Raw genomic sequence first — 21786 nt, forward strand, 5'->3', positions numbered from 1 at the left:
TGTTGTGTCTGATTTTCTCATGTAACGCTGTGGATGCTAAAACTGGGCTTGTTCCTGATGGTCTCAAAACTGGAGAGCTGCGAGGCTGTAGTCACCTTGAAGACCCTCCAGCTCTCGCGGCTGGAGGGAACATCTGCATCACCCACAGATGAAGGTGGCTTCTTCTAGACTAGTGTCATTTAATTGAAGTGACATGGGGTTTTGATGGGAGATTGTAGTGATGGAAAACTGACCAGTAGATAATTATGTATTTGGAATATACTGGAGTTCTTCGACAATGAAAAATGGAGTTGATTGCCATCAAATCATTTAAATCATATAAAGGATTGATACTCTTTCTTATGGCCCTGCTTAAACCAGCAAAATTGATTGAGAAGCCAGTTGCCAGAGATGCATGTGGGAAATGGCAGCCAGTTTTCCTTTCAAGAGGATAAATGTTACATGCTGCAATACTTGACATTAGGCTTGTTTGATCAGGGTTTGGGAAGGAAGGAAGGGACAAGAGGTAAATTTGCGGATGAAAATGAAAACTAGTCAAAATTAGAAATATTTCAGAAATTCAAGTAGAGATAAATTAGTAAAATGTAAAATGAAATTAAGGGTTGAAAACTGCAAGATAATAACAAAAAAAAAGATCAATCTGTATTTTTAGGAAAGGGTTTCAGATACATTAAGCATTAAAATTAACTTGTTTTTATTGAAAATAAATCACGATGTTTTATTCTGAGACATGCAGGATAAGCAGTCCCACTGAAAATGCTGCTTTATACTGGTAAGGAAATTCTTCTGTCCATCCCACACGGATGAACTTTGAAGCTTAATGCTAGTAATGTTTGTGAGACTAGGATTTTAGCAGGAGAGATTAGATGCTTTTGGGAGATAAATTTATGCATTTTTCTGTACATGCAGATGAAGAGGAAAGGAGAAGTGTTTGAAAGTTAAAAGTGTGTTGAGGGTTTGTTAGCCTTCCTCGCCAGCTCACTGCAGCCTGTCCTGCATTTACATGTTCTGATATTAAAACTGATTGCTTCACAGCAGTTGCTGCTTTTCAGGTGCTGTATTCCACCCGAGAGTTCTGAAATTAAGTGCAAGATGAAGTGATTTATGTATAAACTTTGAAGCATTTGGGGAATCAAAGACATAATAACATTTTTGAATCATTAATTTTATCTCTGTTTCTATTTAATTATTGTTTAGAATAATTCTGAGTACACCAGGTTTATAAAATCAATTATCATTCCGTTGTGAGTCATCTTTGCATAGCACTCAGTAAGTCATGCTTTCTTTGTAATCTTTTTCCACCTTTTCTCCTTAATACTGACACGGGATGACATTTACTAAAACTTAACTGATCTACAGTTCATTTGTATACTTAAGCTCACAAGATTTTCATAAAACGAAGTTAAAAAGTGCAGTATTGCTATAAGTAATTTGATGCAATTTCATTTGAAGATGAAAGCAAGTGTTGGGATACTTCAGAAATGGGAATCAGGGAAGCAGTTTGTCTTAAAGACTCTACATTCCAGTGGCATTTTATCCAAATTACACTGTTGATCTGCTCCAGAGTAGATTGCAACTTGGGCTATTTAGGCCATATTCTGTTCATTCTTGATATAGATTTAAAAGAAAAGTCAATGACCTGTGCTTTGCTTCTGTTTACTTTTCTTTTAGAAGTTAAATTTTCCATATATAACGCAACTTATTGAGTGCAGTTACTTATTTTAAAAGAAGTTGCTCTTAGAATTGCTATGTAAATGATGAGAGTGTCTTTTTTTAATGCTTGTGCAGCTTAGAACTTGGAGGGAATTCTCTTTTATGTGTAAAATGTTAGGACCATTAATATAAAGGTCCTTTTAAAAATGGTATTCAGGTGTAGGTTTTTACAAACATTTGTGCAATTTGGTGTTTTGCTTTGATTGCTAAGATTGTGTGGATGTTTTAATTTTCCATATTCAAGCATGAGTAAAAATGTATGGCCATGTGTATAGACTGAGGATAAAGATTTTATTTAATGTATCTGTAGGTTCATAATATAAAACCTATTTCAGAGACCAGTCATGATGGGAGTTAACAAAGCCAGAGGTTGGGGGGAGGGAGATTAATATGTGAGTGTCTATAAACTGACACCGTTTAATTACAGGTTATAATATTTAGTATAATTATACACTGCTTTTCACTTGCATAGTTCAAATGTGATCTAATCATCCTCGCCAAGCATATAAGTAATATTTATACCCAGTTTACAAGTGGAGAAAGGGAGTTGGTCCTGGTACCAAGCAGTGCTGTAGAAACTAAGTTCAGACATGCCCAAGTCAAGTCCAGTTGGATATCACTGAAATTCCCTTATGCATCCTAATTTTCCTAATGAACAAATTCAATCATACAGAGTGTAGTCTATGTACAATCTTGTGAAAGAAATGACTCGGAATGAGAAGTATCTGCAGTACTGTGCTGAGCAGCATCTTAAAGTTCAGATCCTTGGCTTGGTATCCTCAGACCCTTTACTTGGTAGCCCTTCTACTGTCTTGAGAGTCGTACTGGTGCTAATGTAGTGATGCTGAGCCCTGGGGATGGTGTTTTGGGGATCACAGCAGCAATATTAAAAGCTAACTTATTTTTATTTTTATTTTTTTTACAAGAGAAAAAGTAAAAAAGAAGAGGTCTGGGGAAGGTGGCAAGGGGGGCAAAGCAACTGTCCTGGGATGATGGGTGCCTTTCTTCCAATATGGGAACACTGCTGCTGGAGGCTGGAGGAGCTATGTGGAAATTGAACCTTGTAGCACAAACTGGCCAGCGAGCTTTTGATAAAATGTAAACAGTTAGTGAAGGAATTTTTTCCCCTAAATAGGGAAGCTTAGCAGAGGAATCTTAGACTATTTTTAATACAATTTAGAAGGAGCCATGCTGACATTATTTAAAGGTAAATCTCCATTGAAGTAAGGAATGGATATTCAGCTCGATATTGCCTCACGGTCACAGGCCCTGGTTCTCATGGGGGACTTCAACTACCCCGACATCAACTGGAAGGACAACCCAGCCAGGCACAAACAGTCCTGGAGGTTCCTGCAGAGTGTCGACGATAACTTTTTGATGCAGGTTGTGGAGGAGCTGACGAGGAGAGGTGGGCTACTGGACCTCGTGCTAACAAATAGAGAGGGACTTGTAGGAGATGTGAAGGTGGGGGGTAGCCTTGGCTGCAGTGGCCATGAGTTGGTGGAGTTCAGGATCCAACGAGGAGGTGGCAGGGCTCTAAGTAGCCTTGCAACCATGGACTTGAGGAGGGCCAACTTTAGCCTCTTCAGAGACCTCCTCGGAAGAATCCCATGGGCTAGAGCTCTAGAAGGAAGGGGGGCCCAAGAGAGCTGGATAGTTTTCAAGCGGCACTTCCTCCACGCCCAGCAACAGTGCATCCCTGTGGGTAAGAAGTCAGGCAGAGGGGGCAGGAGACCTGCATGGATGAGTGAGGAGCTTGTGGCAACGCTCAAGCAGAAGAAGGTGGTATACAGAATGTGGAAAAAAGGGCAGGCCCCCTGGGAGAAATACAGGAACGTAGTCAGGGAATGCAGAGATGCGACAAGGAAAGCTAAGGTGCGCTTGGAACGCAATCTGGCAAGGGACGTTAAAAATAACAAGAAAAACTTCTTCAAATATATTAACAGCAAAAGGAAGATCAGGGAAAACGTGGGTCCGCTGGTGAATGGGATAGGCACCCTGGTTACGAAAAACACAGAAAAAGCAGAGTTGCTGAATACCTTCTTTGCTTCGGTGTTTACCAAGGGCAGCCCTTTAGAGTCCCAGGCCCTAGGGACAAGAGAAGAAGCCTGGAGAGAGGAAGACTCGCCCTGGGTAGAGGAAGATTGGGTCAGAGAGCACCTAAGGAAACTCGATACCCACAAATCCATGGGCCCTGATGGGATGCACCCCAGAGTGCTGCGGGAGCTGGCGGATGTCATAGCTAAGCCGCTCTCCATCATGTTTGAAAGATCCTGGAGAACAGGGGAGGTGCCGGAGGACTGCAAGTAGGCCAATGTCACGCCAGTCTTCAAAAAAGGCAAGAAGGAGGACCCAGGCAACTACAGGCCAGTGAGTCTCACCTCCGTCCCCGGAAAAGTGATGGAACGACTCATCCTGGCTGTTGTCTCCGGGCACATGGAGCACAAGAAGGTGCTCAAGAGTAGTCAGCATGGATTCACCAAGGGGAAATCTTGCTTGACTAATCTGATAGCCTCCTATGATGGAATGACCAGTTGGATAGATGAGGGGAGAGCGGTGGATGTCGTCTATCTCGACTTCACCAAGGCTTTTGTCACCGTCCCTCACAACATCCTCCTGGGCAACCTCCAGAAGTATGGGATAGATGAGTGCACAGTGAGGTGGATTAGGAACTGGCTGGATGGCAGAGCTCAGAGGGTGGTGATCAGCGGTGCAGAGTCTAGTTGGAGGCCTGTAGCTAGCGGGGTCCCCCAGGGGTCAGTCCTTGGTCCAGTCCTGTTCAATTTATTCATCAATGACCTGGATGAAGGCACAGAGTGCTCCCTCAGCAAGTTTGCTGATGATACCAAACTGGGAGGAGTAGCCGATACCCCAGAGGGCTGTGCTGCCATCCAGAGGGACCTGGACAGACTGGGCAACTGGGTGGTGAGAAACCTCATGCAATTCAACAAGGCCAAGTGCAAGGTCCTGCACCTGGGGAGGAATAACCCCAGACACCAGTACAGGCTGGGGACCGACCTTCTGGAGAGCAGCTCCGCAGAGAAAGACCTGGGTGTCATGGTGGATGATAAGTTGACCATGAGGCAGCAGTGTGCCGTTGTGGCCAAGAAGGCCAATGGGATCCTGGGGTGCATTAAGAAGAGCGTCTCCAGCAGGTCGAGGGAGGTGATCCTGCCCCTCTACTCAGCCCTGGTGAGGCCGCATCTGGAGTATTGTGTCCAGTTCTGGGCCCCACAGTACAAGAGGGATGTGGAGCTGCTGGAGAGAGTCCAGCGCAGGGCTACAAGGATGATCAGGGGCCTGGAACATCTGCCCTACGAGGAGAGGCTGAGGGAGCTGGGCCTGTTCAGCCTGGAGAAGAGAAGGCTGAGAGGGGACCTGATCAGTGTCTATAAGTACCTCAAGGGAGGCAGTGAGGAGGATGGTGCTGGTCTCTTTTCCCTGGTGGCCACTGACAGAACTAGAGGTAATGGCCACAAACTGAAGCATCAAAAGTTCCACATGAACTTAAGGAAATTTTTTTTAATGGTGAGAGTGACAGAGCGCTGGAGCAGGCTGCCCAGAGAGGTTGTGGAGCCTCCTTCTCTGGAGCTCTTCAAAACCCGCTTGGATGCAGTCCTGTGCCACGTGCTCTAGGTGACCCTGTGTGTGCAGGGGGGTTGGACTAGATGACCTCTGGAGGTCCCTTCCAACCTTAAGCATTCTATGATTCTATGAATAAAGTTTATTAAGTTTATTTTGTGTGTGTGCATATATATTTAAATAATTCATTTTCAAGTCTTTTCTATGTGTTTTAGAGCAATGAAATATTTAAACTATTTGCAAGGTGATACTACAGACCTGGGTTTGTACAACAGCTGCACTGCTTGTGCCTGTGTGGCTTGATCTCCCTTTTTATCTTGCTCCCTGCAACTGAAGGCTTCTCAGCGTGTGTCCCGCAGGGCTGGCTGGTCTGAGAGCCCCCTAAAACTCCTGTGGTACCCAGGGAAGCCCTCGCACCATGAGGAAGTTTTACATTCCGTAGTTTTTGTACTATCTGGGGCTCGTGTCCTGCCTTAAGAGATGCTCTTATGGTTCCTGTGGAAGACAGGAGAGCTCTTTCGCATCTTCAAAGACACAATTTCTTATTAATCTAAAAATATATGTAAGGATAGCACTAGTGCAGCATTCCCATTTGGAGATTCTTAAGTTGGAGGCAGGTTAGGAAGTTGCTGAGCTGTATGCTTTTTTTTTTTTTTACTTTCTCAGCAACAAGCTGCGTACAAGATATCTCCTTCATCCTTTAAATCTTCCAGTTGTATTTTCACGGAATAAAGATTCCATCATTCCCTGCAAAAGCTTTACCTGCATGGCAGAGCTGCAATTATTAAATGAATGATTAAATCCATAGAATCAATGTTTAATTCCTATAAAGCTAAAGAGTTGTAGCTGTCTTTTCAGATTCTCAGGACTTGTTTGGATGCAAATTTTTGCGAACTTGTCTATGTAGTTTCCCTTCCCCAGCAGTAACCTTCTTTTCATATTGATTATACGGGTAATGTGGCCTGGGATTTAAAGGTGGTATATTGTGTAATGTGGTTCTGTTTCGAACATCTAGAAACCTGCTGGAGGTAGCGATTATATCTTAGAAGGAGCTCAAATGATTCAGCAAAAGCAGATGCTTTGTCCTGATTAGAGTTCTGGGAAGACTGTGTTGATTGCATTTAATTTGTACACCAAAAATTGTGCCTTGAAATCCAGGCCTAACAAAGTTCCATAAAGTGCAATTGTGACAAGCCCCAAACCCTAAATGCCAATTTAACTTGAGTCTAGGGCATACTTGAAATACCTGACGTCTGCTACAGTGGTGCATTAACATGAGTTTCTCTGGCAGTCTAGAGAAGTGCTCTTCAACCATTTCAGTTTGACACCTCTAAAAAATATCCAGTGGAAGTGCTGGCTTCTTCAGGAATGTGTAGATTGCTGGATGGTGCCAAAACTCTTTTTAGTTATTTTGGTCAGTCCTTTAGAAGAGGGCCTTTTAGCTTGTACTGGGCCAATAATCAAGGAAGAGTTAAGTAGAATTAACTCACTGCTAAGAAGATCACCTGTGCAAAAGTCTTCCATGCTCTTGCACAGCTGTGATTTTTATTTATAGTAGGAAATGTCTTTAGTACTTTAAAGACATTGGATTTGTTTGGAGATTTCTTTTTAACTCTTTGTTCAGCTTAGCAGAGCTATCAGATGGAGCTCAGAGGCTCCGTTGGAGGCGATGGTTTTCCTCAGGCTCAGCAGTAGCAATGCTCACTGTCAGTCATGTATCCCCGAGCAGGATGGCTGAAGGAACAGGAATTGCGCAGGAATCATTATGGGGAGAGTGGTTTTAATATCACAGTTATAAAAAAAAGAAAATGCCATGTAAAATTTTCTCTTTCCTCAACAGCTATATTAGAAAACAATTTTTGAATTTTAATATTATTTTTATAAAAAGATGTTTATTTAAATGCCAATTCCTAAGTTGTCATTTCTTCATAGGCTACTGCAAAGAAATTTAAGTTTATTATAAAGACTGTTTAGAGCAAAGCCAGGACATTCAAAATGGGACTGACCACAAATCCAAAAAGCTCTTCATTGCTCCTCTCCCTTGGACCCGTGAACTGCTGATCTTTGTAAAGAAAATAATGTTTTCTTTTCTTGCTGTTTGCAGGTGCTCCAGATCCAACAGCAGGTGCTAGCATAGATGATGAAAACTGCTGGCATTTAAATGAGGAACAGGTCCAAGAACAGGTTAAACTCTTCCTCTCCCAAGGTGGATACCATGGATCAGGGAAACAGCTCAATTTGCTTTTTGCAAAGGTTTGTTGAATATTCTAAACCTTTTATGCTTGTTAGCCATGTTACTAAGTCTTGGGAACATGGAAGCAAGTTAATGAGTTGTTCTGCAGCAATGGAACAGTCTGATGTGTTTTGAGATGAGTTTAAGGGGATGAAGTAACATTTCTACCATCTTCAACTTGCCATTTTCTTCCTCCTTACCTCTAAAACATGAGAGAAGCCAGTCTGATAATCTTGCAGCAGCTCGCATCATACACAAATCACAAATGGGTTGCTTGTGGAAGTAGTGTGTTTGAAGAGTTGCAATGACATACTGAAATCCAAAGTCATTGTTAAATTGGGAAGGCAGACTACGTTTTTTTTCTACTTCAAAAATTCACTTTAGTTATATTATTTGTAGTTACTTAGGAGAGAGGTAGAATGCTTAACGCTGCAGCAAATTATTTATACTATGTGTGTGTTTTTTTTCCTCCAAGTTTGTATTAAAAGACTCATTTTCTAGGTGCGAGAGATGCTAAAGATGAGAGATTCGAATGGAGCTCGCATGTTGACATTGATAACAGAACAGTTCATAGCTGACCCTCGTCTGTCACTTTGGAGACAACAAGGAACTTCAATGACTGACAAGTATAGGCAGCTCTGGGATGAACTGGGTAAATGCACAGACTTCACAATCATCTAGAGGTTCATGTGTATAATGCAGAAACAATTAAATGTTTGGGGGAGGGGGTGAAGCTTTATCATGCTACTAGATTAAACAGATTGGAGGGTTTTGCATGTAAAAGTAGCAGTGGAAGGAGAAGAAACATGGTAAGAAAAACGTTCAATTGCAGCAGGTTGTAAATCATAGAATCATAGAATGTTTAAGGTTGGAAGGGACCTCTAGAGGTCATCTAGTCCAACCCCCCTGCACACACAGGGTCACCTAGAGCACGTGGCACAGGACTGCTTCCAAGCGGGTTTTGAAGAGCTCCAGAGAAGGAGACTCCACAACCTCTCTGGGCAGCCTGTTCCAGTGCTCTGGCACCCTCACTGTTAAGAAATTTTTCCTTAAGTTCCTGTGGAATTTTTGATGCTTCAGTTTGTGGCCATTACCTCTAGTTCTGTCAGTGGCCACCAGTGAAAAGAGGCCAGCACCATCCTCCTCACTCCCTCCCTTGAGGTACTTGTAGACACTGATCAGGTCCCCTCTCAGCCTTCTCTTCTCCAGGCTGAACAGGCCCAGCTCCCTCAGCCTCTCCTCGTAGGGCAGATGTTCCAGGCCCCTGATCATCCTTGTAGCCCTGCGCTGGACTCTCTCCAGCAGCTCCACATCCCTCTTGTACTGTGGGGCCCAGAACTGGACACAATACTCCAGATGCGGCCTCACCAGGGCTGAGTAGAGGGGCAGGATCACCTCCCTCGACCTGCTGGAGACGCTCTTCTTAATGCACCCCAGGATCCCATTGGCCTTCTTGGCCACGAGGGCACACTGCTGCCTCATGGTCAACTTGTTGTCCACCATGACACCCAGGTCTTTCTCTGCAGAGCTGCTCTCCACAAGGTCGGTCCCCAGCCTGTACTGGTGTCTGGGGTTATTCCTCCCCAGGTGCAGGACCTTGCACTTGGCCTTGTTGAATTGCATGAGGTTTTTCACCGCCCAGTTGTCCAGTCTGTCCAGGTCCCTCTGGATGGCAGCGCAGCCCTCTGGGGTATCAGCTACTCCTCCCAGTTTGGTATCATCAGCAAATTTGCTGAGGGAGCACTCTGTGCCTTCATCCAGAAAATCCCCAAATCGCTTGGGGAACTAAAACGAATCAAAATGCAGAAGCATATCCATACAACTTAGGGTAAATATATAGACAAAAAAAAAACAAGAAAGGTTGAAGAAGTCTATTCACCACTAGAGAGGGATAGAAGACAAAGAGAATATTTTTCAAAAGTATGAGAAGATACTCCTCACAGAAGAAGATGTAACAAAGGAGAGAAGTTCATTATTGAGCAGGGAATCAGATTAAATAAGAGGAGTAAAACAATTCCTGCTTTCCAGCAAATGTTAATTATTACAGGATACACAACCAGTTTGTAGAAGAGTTAGAGGAACACAGCCAGTAATGGGAAAAGACTATTTAAACTGGTAAGAGTCTGATGCTTTCTCTAAACTATCCAGAAACTAGCTGACACAGTTTGAACTATTTGTAACTGCTTCAGAAGTTCTGAAAAATCTGTGAGAATTTGGGGCAGTGAGGGGAAGCTGAAAACTGCTGAAAGGTAAATGTCATGGATCTTTTAAAGAAGGGTGGGTGGCAGTAAGTATCGATAGACCACCAGCATTGCTTGCATAGAGTGTATGGTACTGGAACAGAGTACTAACCTGTTGGTGTGTGAGCATGTAGAAGATAACTCAGGTTGTCTTTTATTATTGTTATTTTAAATATCTAATTTGTTCCTCTAAAAGAGAATTCATTAAGTGTATAAGGGAAGAGATTAATGTGGTAGTGTTAGCTGTAGTAAGGTTTTGGATGCTGTTGTGGAGACCCTCAAAGCAAATTGAAGATGTGCTGCCTAAACAGAATTGTCTTGTGGTTCGTGGAATTTGGAGTAATTACCTGTGTCCCTCCTCATTTTGGAAACACACTTCAAGTCTGATCTTACAGCAGTTTGTGTTCAGCTGTCTTCTGGTCAATATTATGTGTAATGAAATATGTATATAAAATGGATAGGTAGTGGCCCATGGGTAAGTTGTAAACACTGAAAGAGCCAAAAATCAAAATGAGCCTAATAATTTTTAAAAGGTTCAGAATAAAGCTAAATGAAATTACATAAAAACAAGAGTAAAAATCTTCATTTATAACAGAAAAGTCAAAAGCAGAACTTCAGTTTTCCACTTGCAGAGGATAAAGATGACCCTGATTTATTCCCTGATGTCTAGTGGGCTTAAGACTGAATTGAGTCTGTTTAGCATAAACTATGCTTACTCATGGTGAAGCATTAGGTCAGTAAAGCACTGATTGCATGGCTGAAGTTGTAGACTTCAGTGGAGGAAGATTTCAAATCAGAGCAGGCAAAACTCTGTCAGAGAGTCTAGATAAAACCATTCTATTTCAAATTCAATAACCCTTTTAGCATGTCATTTTTCTGGTCTTGCCTTGGCTTGAAGCAGGACAGAGGGAGAGGGAAATTTGCACCCATGGCTCATGTTTAGATGGACATACACACAGCAAAATTTCATTGTTCTGAAAACTGGAGGGTCTCATGCTTTGTTGCTTATGTGGATTGAGCTGGTAGGTGGTGGGAGAGACAGAAATGTGTTCTCCATCTGTTACCTGTAGCAGTCTTACCACATGCTGCCAATAAACATAAAAGGTTTTGGTAAATTGTCTTAGTGGCTCCTCTTCTTGTTTCATCAGTTTCATATTAACATCATCTCCTTGACAGCATCCACCTGAAGGGGGAGGAATTGAAATCTCTCTGCCTGCAGCATCAAATAACCAATATTTCACATTAATTGAATCGAGTAGTTTAACTTGTTTCATCAGAATTACATTTTCCACCCCCAAAGAGCTGCAGTGCAAATTCCCAGCCTCACCACTACCTCAGCTATTGTATTTGTAATCTTAAGTTCCTGCTATAGCAGTCCTGAACTGTTCTGTCTCTGCAACACTATCACAATATTTTGATCCCGTACCACAGTTTCCATTACAAATACATTCAAGCTTCAAGCATGCACTAAAGGCAGAACATTGACTGGATAACGTAACCTTTAGCTGTAGGTCTTGTGTTTACGCTGCTGAACTGTCCACTTCTTTCCCACATTGGTGGGATTTCTTCCACTGGTGCTTAGCAAGTTCTGTAAAAATTGCAGTTAACTTGATGAGTCTTTCTGGGTTGACTCCTACCTTGTGTGAAAAGTACAACCTGCTGACATGTTTTTTGCTATAACTTCATCTCAAATTTCACTCAAGGTAAAAAGTAATCCTTTTCCAAGGTGAACATGCTTCTCTAAATAAACATGAATGTTCAAAAGGTCAAGGAGGTATTAGGGCAGACCAGAGTTACAGTAACAATCTGCAGAGGTAGGAGCAGACTGTCCTTGCGCCGGTAGTGGCAGAGATAGCTCAAACGTGGGCCAGGGGGGTGATGGTATCATCGTGTTCTTAAAATGTCTAGGTCCTGCCTTGTTGCCTTCTCCTAGGATGGGACTAAAATATCAATATAGGGATTGGGACAGGCCTTTGCCTACTTACCTTTCGGTATCTGTTCAGAGTAACCTGAGATTGGCATTTATCTATGTCCTTAAAAAAAAGTCTTAGCTCTGATATTATTTATTTCACAGGTAGGTAAGAATTTTACATTGCAGCTATGAAGGATTTTAGCACACAAAAATATGTAAGTCTAGAGTCCACTTAAAGGCCAGTTTGCTCACTTTGGGGTGCTGTCTGCCAACCGTTAGGCCCACAGCTGCGTTGTCAGGTTGAGGCTGCCCTCGGATTTTCAGCATACCTGAATACTTTAAGCTTCGCTCCTCGATTGGGTCTCTGGAGCCATTCATTAGAGCTTAACTGACGCTTCCTCTCTGGCACTACGTATTTGCAAAGAGTGTGCTGGACTCTCACCAGGATTCCTGCTGAAGTTCTGGTAACTTGTGTTAGCTTCAGGAGGAGTCAGGTTGAGCTTTGAATGTTTGAAGATGCTGATTTAAATAAAAAGAGGAAAAAAAAAAGAAAAAAAAAGAAAAAAGAAGCTAACTCCCATGACACTCCCTTTCTCCCCCCCAAAAGTTTCAACCAATTTGCAGTTTTAAGAGCCTCAAAATAGGCGGCTATATGTTAAGGTGTTTGTTGTTGTTGTTTTTAAAGATTTTTAGATCAGAAGAATGCTATAATTATGTTGATTCCTGTATTGTACCTCAAAGAATGGATTGAGCTAAAAGCTATTTGCTAGACTCCAGATAGGTTTTATTGGCACGATCAAGCTTGCAGGTTGAAGCTATAAGACTAGTTTATTTACTTCTCAGGCCAGAAGGATTTAGGGGTGACTTCAGTGATGCATTTGGTGATCGCTTCCAACTTGGAACAGTAATTTATGAATGCACTTTGCAGAGTTTGTTGTTGAGCAGGAATTCTCCATGCTGTTGCTGTTTAAGTGGTTTCTCAGTAGGTAAATTTCACATGCTGATCTTTAGATGTTAACTCTACAGATGGTTCAGCACTTAAATGATTAATTAAATTAAGTCCCTTGGTTTGTCTATTTAATTAAATTGCATTGATAAGATGGAGGAATATGGAAATGCACAGTAAATAGCTGCTGATGGCTAATGATCAGAGATCCCTGATTTCAAGAAAAGGTCAGTTAACCTTCTTTATACTCTTGAGGAAAAACATCCATACAGTCTTAGTTCAGCAATAGTTTTTGAATATTCATCCATCAAAAATTAAGTAAAATTAAGTAAAATTTGCTTGTGGTCTACAAAAGTGGGGAAAAAATCCTTATTAAAAGAGGAAAATTTGACTTAGTGCCCCAGCACAGGGATCCTGATGGCTGCAAGGCTCTGCTTTGGAATTAAATGTTGAGAATTGCTAGATGCCAGACATTGAGAAGAGACTGAGTTTTGTTGGCAAATGGGATCTGCAAGTTAATTGGTGTTTTCTGCAGGCTTCTGGCTGTGAAATGAAATTGGAAGCCCTTTAGCCACATGGATAATACAGGACCTGAATGCAAATGTCACATGTCACCATCAGGGCCCACTGTGAAACAATAGTGTTCCCACTTGAACACTGCGCCATTACAGATCATTTAAATATGGGGATTGCATTTAAACTAAAAGCCCCATTTGCCTTTTACTGCAATTTAAATGTCTTCTAAGCAAAAGCTAAGTGACAAATTAAATGAAAAAAGTGCCCACATTTTAAAGCTGTAATGCAAAACAACCTTTTATTGCTTCTTATGTGCCATGAATGAATCATTATACTTGTCAACCCTAAACCAAGCCATAATTAGATCAGCTACTGTTATCAAAGCGGGGCCGCTCTTGTGACAACTTAATAAAGCTGAAACTGTTAAATTAAATCCCAGATGCTTAATCTGATGAAAGCAGTCAAGTAGAAGAATCTAAGACAAGTATCTACTGCTTGGTAGAGTGATGGAGCCCAACAGCTTGTCAACATGTAGATTACAGGATCAGCTATATATATATATTTTTTTGTGAACTACCATTTTCAGTATCTTTATATCCTCTTGTCTGCCTTTGCTGTGAAGCAACTTCACACAATTTGCATGTTTCAAAACAAACATTTCTAATAGATTTCCTCCATTTTGATATTTAAGAGCCATTTAACGAGGAGGGGAGATGTTTTTTTAAGTCAAGGAATATCTTACGGAACAAAAATAAGATGGCTGTATCCCAGGGAAGCAGGTGTATCCAGAAAGCTCTTGCAAAGCAGGGCAGTGGATAACTGGCCAACATATTCTGGGCTTTGCTTGTTCTGATCTCTGATTCTTGTATTTCACAGAGTTGAGGAGAACTTAAAGGTAATCTGTTCTTCCAGGTGGGTACTCTCAACATCTTAATGCATAAGCTTGTTCTGTCTACCTCGACCACTTGCTGGTATCTAATGTTTTTAAGTGTAGGAGCCTCCTGTGATACTGCTATGAGCCTTATTCATGGCATGAAGCTTTCATGGGTGACACTTTGAAAATCCTTTGTTATGCACCCTGAGTTGTTCTTGTAAAGGCATTTCTTGAGCGGAATAATGTGTCTTTGCTTAATGCATTATCTTAGTAGTTTTTCTACTACCACTATGCTTTACTGCAGGTTGCTTTTTCAGTGTAGAAATATTCTGGTGGTCTAATTAGAATTCTTATTTGCTGATATTTTGTTTTTTTTTTCTTTTTCTTTTTTTTGGATCAGAGTGATATATCTGTGTGTTAAAATTTCATTTAGAAGGTCATGTCCTGCAGAGAAATAATGGAATCAGAATAGAATAGTTAAGAAAGATGTAGTTAATATTTTACCATGTTCAAATTAATGCTTGAGTGTTAAATAACATGGGGCTTTTGGTCCAAAAAACACTGTTTTTTTTTTCTCATAGATATTTGTATTAATTTTTAGAAAATACTACATTAGATTCTTTTAGCCTTAACTAAATGAAGCTCTTTTCCATCTATATTTCTGTCAATCTCAGACATTCCTTCCCTTTGCAATTAGAGAGAAAAACCTGTATGAATGGGACATGCCAGCTGTTCTAAACAGATTATCTCTGCTTAGTACTTAAGGGAAGGGAAAAAAGGACAAAAGCATCTAGGCTTGTTGCTGGTCTGCCCCTAGAGAAATTCTTTTCTGATGCTAGATTTGGTGACTACTTCAAGTGTTGCCATGAAAAAGTATCACAAAAGTTAAGCATTCATTATACTTTTTGCACTCCGATACCATCTTTTTCTGGAGCTGCATAAAATAGTTCAATCCATTTTCAGAATCATTTCTGCAATAGAATCATTTGCTTTTTCCTGTATTATGTTTTTTTTTTCTAAAATGATACAGCGAGGCTGTAATTCTCAAATCTGAGTGCCAAGCTTATATCCTCATTTAGATAATCTCTTTGGGTACCTGAGGTTCTAATTGAATCATGCTTTACCTTAATATTGATAAGAGTACAAATGCCCTGCACCTTTAGAAAATGAATTTACTTGAAATTTGCTTTCTTAATCAATTGTACTATATCTTAAATTCTTGGTCTTGAGGTGAAAGCTATAGGAACATCTATGTTCCAGAGGAGGTGGGATGCAACATACTTTGTGATTTCCCTTGGTCTTTCATAGAATCATAGAATGCTTAAGGGTGGAAGGGATCTCTAGAGGTCATCTAGTCCAACCTCCCTGCACACGCAGGGTCACCTAGAGCACGTGGCACAGGACTGCGTCCAAGTGGGTTTTGAAGAGCTCCAGAGAAAGAGACTCCACAACCTCTCTGGGCAGCCTGTTCCAGTGCTCTGTCACCCTCACTGTTAAGAAATTTTTCCTTAAGTTCATGTGGAACTTTTGGTGCTTCAGTTTGTGGCCATTACCTTGCACTTGGCCTTGTTGAATTTCATGAGATTTTTCACCACCCAGTTGTCCAGTCTGTCCAGGAACTTCTAGGTAGAGTGGTATCCTATACATATTTTTGGATGCAACTATATAATTTCCTATAGGCTACCCTTGCTTAGGAGATAATCCTCTTCTTAATGATAGTTTGTTGAGTCTTTGATTTGTGGTTGCTATACAGTTATGAAATATATGTCTTTGGTTCACTCACATACTATTCCATCTCCTTTTTCACTGAATATGCTGTTAATATATGTCAATGTGTTTGAATGATTTATGCCATTGGAGGCACTAAATTAGCAGTATATTTGAGTTAGCATCACAGGACAGTTTTACTGCTATAAGGCTTGCGTTATGGATGACAACTTAAAGAAATTGCTGTTATGGCCCTACAGTGTCTCAATTGTTGCTGTCACCTTCATTTCCCCTGGGACTGAGGCCTGGCTGCGATGCTGCAGAAATGGATTCTGTCCATCTTTGTGGATGATTTCCCTCCTCTGTTGTTGGGAGCAGCAGCAGATTATTGGCATGTGTCCTAATGGTACCTGAACAGAGGGTACTTGTGGCTGTAGTGTGATAGTGGGTGCTTGTTTCAAAGAGGGTAGTCTTTCCTCTGGAAAAACTGCATTTACAAGATTTGAAGAATAGTGGTGGAAATAATTACCTTTAGTCTATAAGCACAGTCTTAGGGTCAATTTTTGTTGCTGTACAGAAAACTTCCATTCATTTGAATGGAAACTACTATGACAGTAGGAGACATTTTTTTTAGAGTTTTTGTTTGTAAGCTGTTGAACTGATTTTCTTACGAATGCTCTGAAAAAAATCTTTTTGTTTTAGAGATGGCACAAAACTCATTGTGATCAGACTTTTACTCTAAGCTCAAACTAGTACTTATCATTATTTTTTTTCTTTTCTTCTACAAAAGTAGGAGAAATATTTTAATATGTTTTAATACATCAGGAAGATTAAACTCTCACTTAATTTTGTGATACTGCTTCTAGCAAATATCAGAGCTAAAGAGAAGCAATGAGTTTTACTGTAGTCTACCAATCTGTCCTTGTGATATTTTCCAGTTTGCTTTCTTGAATGAATAGTGCGAAAATAACTGAAAAATCAGAAAAGTAGTTGAAAGTGAAAGGTGCAAGAATCCCAGTGTGCTTGTGTCCGTCAAATGAGATGGAGGATGGTCTCCTTAATGATTTAAAAGAAAAGCTGCATAGAAAAATTACTTAAGACTAAGACTAAAAAGTCTTAGTATGGAAGACTTTTGTGCCATGCAAACAAAAGGATGGTGAAAGTTGGAATTGAAGCTGGATAAATTTAACCAGAAATAGACTTAGAATTTAGAGCCATGGAAACCAGCCAGTAGAACAGCCTACCAAGAACTGATAGATTTTCTTAATGGATTTTTTTTTAAATTGAAATTTGATATGTTTTTTTTTTTTCTTTTTAAAAGCTTAATAATCACTTTTGGAATTGAAGCAACAATTAATGTAGGGAATCTTAGACTATGAACAAAGTCAAACTAGATATCAGAATGTGTTCTGGACATTTATAGTGTTGTTGTTGTTCCTTGTCTTTTTTTAAGGTTCTGAGAGCATAATAGTGGTGATCATATTTTTTTTCCTGTCTTTTCCCACTATGTGGTAGGATGTTTGAACTTACCATACTTTTCTGTTAAATGAGAGACCTTTTCCTTCCTTTCTTTTATGTGGATCTTATTTTGTTGATGAATTTCTCAAACTTTCCAACTCTGCATCTTCCTAAGAAAGTCAAAGGAGATGAATTGTTTCTTCTCTGTGGAAAAAAAGTTGAAGTATGGTTATTATTTGTAGTTAACGAACATGATAACTTTTCTCTGAAAACAGACTGATTGTTGATAATATATTTGTAGCAGTTAAAAAAATTTTGGTAAATTTCTAGATTGTGTCTTGGGCAAGAGCACACATTGAATCTGCCACCTGCCTTGGCAGCTACTTAAAAAACTTGTGGAGAATCATCTGAAGATATTCATAAAGGAGAATTTTTGTATATTTGTAATAAATAAAAGCACTACTAATACTATTACAAATGAGTGAATGACCAGGGTTGTGGATGTTAGGGAAGTGGATCCATGAGTTTCATTGGCAGCTGCTTCATACATTCCTCTGTGTTTGTGGACAATCCCTTGCCTCACTACAGTGACTAGAATGGGTTAGAGGGTACAATGAGTGAGAGGGGGCAACTAATGGGCTTGTGACAGACCCCTGGTGCTCTTGAGGAGAGGTGGTAGTCGCCAGTGATGATGCTGTGAAGGGTGCCTTTGGAGTCCATATCTGTGCTTGTGGTCGAATGGCAGTGAGGGTCCATAAAGGTCCAGCACTTTGTAAAGCCAAATAAGATGGGCCTAACCTGGAACAAAGGGCACACGGAGAATGGCAGAAGTACTTGGTTAGTTGCTATTTCCATTGTCTTAAAAGGTGACAATATGGGAAAACTCGAGCCACAGTTTTCATTACTTGATTCGCATAGTTAGAGCATGTAGTTGATAACAGCTTATAGCAAAAATCTCAAAATGTAAATAACCATTTCCTTTCAGCAGAAGACATGTATGTCCTTAGCCCTTGGAGCACAGATATGCAGGGAGAGAGAAGGGGAAGCTTACGGAACTCAATTTTTTTTGTCCCTGTGTTACACCTATGCTCCCTCTAACGCACATTCAGAGTTCACTGTGCAGAAGGGCAATGATTCCCTCTTGCCATCAGTGCTGCAGGTAATCTATTGCATTAATCAGCCAGCTAGTATGAAATACATGGGGAGCGATGATGCTATCATACACAATACAATCAGCATGAAGCACTTGTCAAGACCAATACATCAAAGTTTAATTCAGTAATAGAATGAATTAGAGCAAAATGAAACATCATTCTGTTCTCCAAGAAACACAGCACCCATAGCAGACTTTTTTTCTTCTTAAGGCTGCATAGAGAAACCAGAGTGCATTAAGGAATTGTTTTTATAAATAAAATTGCAACTTAGATCCAACTGAATACTGAGAGTACTTTTCCTTAGGGTTCTTATCGAGGAGAGAGCAGCAGTGAAGTGCTTTGCCTATCTTCCCTGTTCCATAAAAGCAACTGTTTAATTGACGTGTTCTCCAGGGGGACCCCTGATTATGCTTTGTTCTAATGAAAACCTTGTGGTGCCTGAAGGGGGGAGATGTTTTTTCCAGTCATTCTGAAGGCACTTGTCCTTCTTGAGAAGCAATAAATATCATATACTGCCTTCTTTGAGGCTTCCAAGTGGCTGTCCCAATGAAAGTGGGACTGTGTTTAAATAACAGATGTAAAGCACTTTAAAATCCTTTGCTGACACTTCTATTTTAAAGGGGTCATAGACTCCATCTCCTATTATTGTTACTATTCTGGCACTTACAATGCTGTAGAATGATGCTTTTGTAATAGAATTGATTAGGCTTAAATGGGACGCAGTGGCAAGTGTGCAGCAGCACTAAAGCTGATTTGTCTGCTGCATAAAGGGAATGATCTTGATTACCTGGCTCCATCTTCTTTGAATGGGAAGAATGCTACTAATTTGGTGGTTTATGGGATTTTATTTTGTAAATAGCAGACTTGGATTAATGGGAAGAGCAAAGAAATATCGAAGTAGAGGTGCATCTATAACTTGCTTAATTTTGCAAATGAACATATTGATCTTAAGTATATTAAATGTAAAATTCCAAGGCAAAGGCCAGGTTTCAGCCCATGATTACCCTGGTGTTGTAAATGAGGATATGCAGACTCCAGCTAAACTACATAGCAGCATTGACAATATATCATAATATTTCTAGGAAAAGCAGATTTATTGGGAGGACTCTAATCAAGCAGAATTGTACGCTGAATCTACATGCAACTCAATGCCCTAACCCACTGTTAAAGCTAGTGGTTTGGGATTGTTTTTCTTCCCCTCCACATTTACTGAAGGAAGAAGAAAATATAATAGGATTTATGGAAACTGAGCAATGCTTAATCTCTAAGGAGAGTCTGTATACATTTACCGCGCTTCCTTTAGATTCACGAATACATGCATACCCATTATTACTACACCTACTTTTACAGTGACTGAATACTTTCTAATGTTTTTCAATCTGCATGTTTAAATTTTGATCAGTATAAAGGCATGCTGTCTCCTGCATGAATCCAGAAGTATGGATGTCTACTGAGAAATGCAAACATGCTGATGTCCGTCTGTACACACTGTAGAGAGCTATAAGAGAACCTATTTTTTGTGGTATGAGGTGAACTGAAGATGAATTACAGCTGTGTGGTTTCAAAAAGAGGGCTGTTGTAACCAAAGGCCTGTTTTGGCAAAGCTGGCTTTTCCAGGTCAAGAGGATTATTGTTGAACCAACATAGGCAATTCCTCACAGCAATGTGATAGTTTTAATATTCATTCCCTTGTGAAATTAATATCAAATTGCAGTCGCAGCATGACTTATCTTCCAATTATCTTGTGGGTAAAAAATCTTGCATATTGGTTGGTGATATTTTGCCTCTCTGCTGTGAAGACTTATACTGGGTCACGCTCAAAGGATCCAAATGAGACCATTGCTTTTGTTTTCGTAGCATGTAGTTGTGTGTGTGTGGGGGAGTGTTTCCATCTTCTTGGGTTCTGCTATGAAAGGATCTCTGATGCCTGCCGTGAAGGGGAGACAGGAGAGAGAAACATGTCTGAGAGCTAAAAATAAAATATGTAAACACAAACGTATTCATACTATATTTTTTCCTTTAATGAGATGATTGCTCATACTGTGAGTGGCATTGGTGAAATCGTTAAATCTAGACAGACAAGTCAACTCATATGAGAATACCAGGAATGTATTTTGGGGAGCTTCTTTGAATTTAGTTTTTTGTGATCAGCAATTTATGGGCTGAAGTCCCTAGAAATTCATTTAAATGTGTTTCCCTACAAATTGCAAGTAGCTGCCCTAGACTTTTCCATGACCCTTATCTGTAATAAGGGATAAGCACATTCTCCAGTTTCCTCGGATAGGAGCCATTAAAAAGAAAGAGAAGGGAAAAAGGGAAGGGAAAAAGGGAAGGAAGGGAGGAAGGAAGGAAGCGAAAGAGAGAGAGAGAGAGAGAGAGAGAGAAAGAAAGAAAGAAAGAAAGAAAGAAAGAAAGAAAAGAAAGAAAGAAAGAAAAGAAAGAAAGAAAGAAAGAAAGAAAGAAAGAAAGAAAGAAAGAGAAAGAAAGAAAGAAAGAAAGAAAGAAAGAAAGAAAGAAAGAAAGAAAGAAAGAAAGAAAGAAAGAAAGAAAGAAAGAAAGAAAGAAAGAAAGAAAGAAAGAGAAAGAAAGAAAGAAAGAAAGAAAGAAAGAAAGAAAGAAAGAAAGAAAGAAAGAAAGAAAGAAAGAAAGAAAGAAAGAAAGAAAGAAAGAAAAGGAGAAAGGAAGGAGGAAAGGAAGGAAGGAAGGAAGGAAGGAAGGAAGGAAGGAAGGAAGGAAGGAAGGAAGGAAGGAAGGAAGGAAGGAAGGAAGGAAGGAAGGAAGGGAGGAAGGGAGGAAGGGAGGAAGGGAGGAAAGGAAGGAAGGAAGGAAGGAAGGAAGGAAGGAAGGAAGGAAGGAAGGAAGGAAGGAAGGAAGGAAGGAAGGAAGGAAAAAAGGGAAGGGAGGGAGGAAGGAAGGAAGGAAGGAAGGGGAAGGAAGGAAGGAAAAAATGAAAGCAAGACTGGAAAGAATGGAAGACTGGAAAGAAAGGAAGAAAGGAAAAACAAAGAAAGAGAAAGAAAGAGGGAAAGAGAGAGAGACAGAGAAAGAAGGAGGGAGAGGGAGAGGGAGAAAAAGAAAGAAAGAAAGAGGGAAAGAAAGAAAGAAAGAGAAAGAGAGAGAGAACGAAAGAGAGAGAAAGAGAGAACTAAAGAGAAAGAAAGAACAAAAGAAAGAGAGAGAAAGAGAGAGAGAGAAAGAAGGAACGAAACAGAAAGAAAGAAAGGGAAAAAGAGAGAAAGATAAAGAAAGGCAGAAAAAGAAAGAGAGAAAGAGAGAGAGAGAAAGAGAGAAAGAGAGAGAGAGAAAGAGAGAAAGAGAGAGAGAAAGAGAGAAAAAGAGACAAAGAAAGAAAGAAAGAGAGAGAGAGAGAGAGAGAGAGAGAAAGAAAGAAAGAAAGAAAGAAAGAAAGAAAGAAAGAGAAAGAAAGAGAGAAAGGAAGAAAGGGAGAAAG

General features: G+C 40.3%; 1 protein-coding gene across 1 annotated transcript in view; it reads left to right on the forward strand.

Annotated features, from left to right (window-relative positions):
* Window positions 1-21786, forward strand: part of LOC104564843 (zinc finger SWIM domain-containing protein 6) — a 176352-nt gene that overhangs the window by 128731 nt on the left and 25835 nt on the right. The window contains exons 3-4 of the mRNA XM_088524391.1: window positions 7400-7548; window positions 8030-8180. Coding sequence (XP_088380517.1) covers window positions 7400-7548; window positions 8030-8180 — 300 coding nt within the window. The remainder of the gene's footprint in view (window positions 1-7399; window positions 7549-8029; window positions 8181-21786) is intronic.

Source organism: Tinamus guttatus, unplaced genomic scaffold (genome assembly GCF_059628265.1).
Source record: "Tinamus guttatus ecotype Peru unplaced genomic scaffold, ASM5962826v1 Tinamus_guttatus_pri_ptg000020l, whole genome shotgun sequence".
Lineage (NCBI taxonomy): Eukaryota > Metazoa > Chordata > Aves > Tinamiformes > Tinamidae > Tinamus > Tinamus guttatus.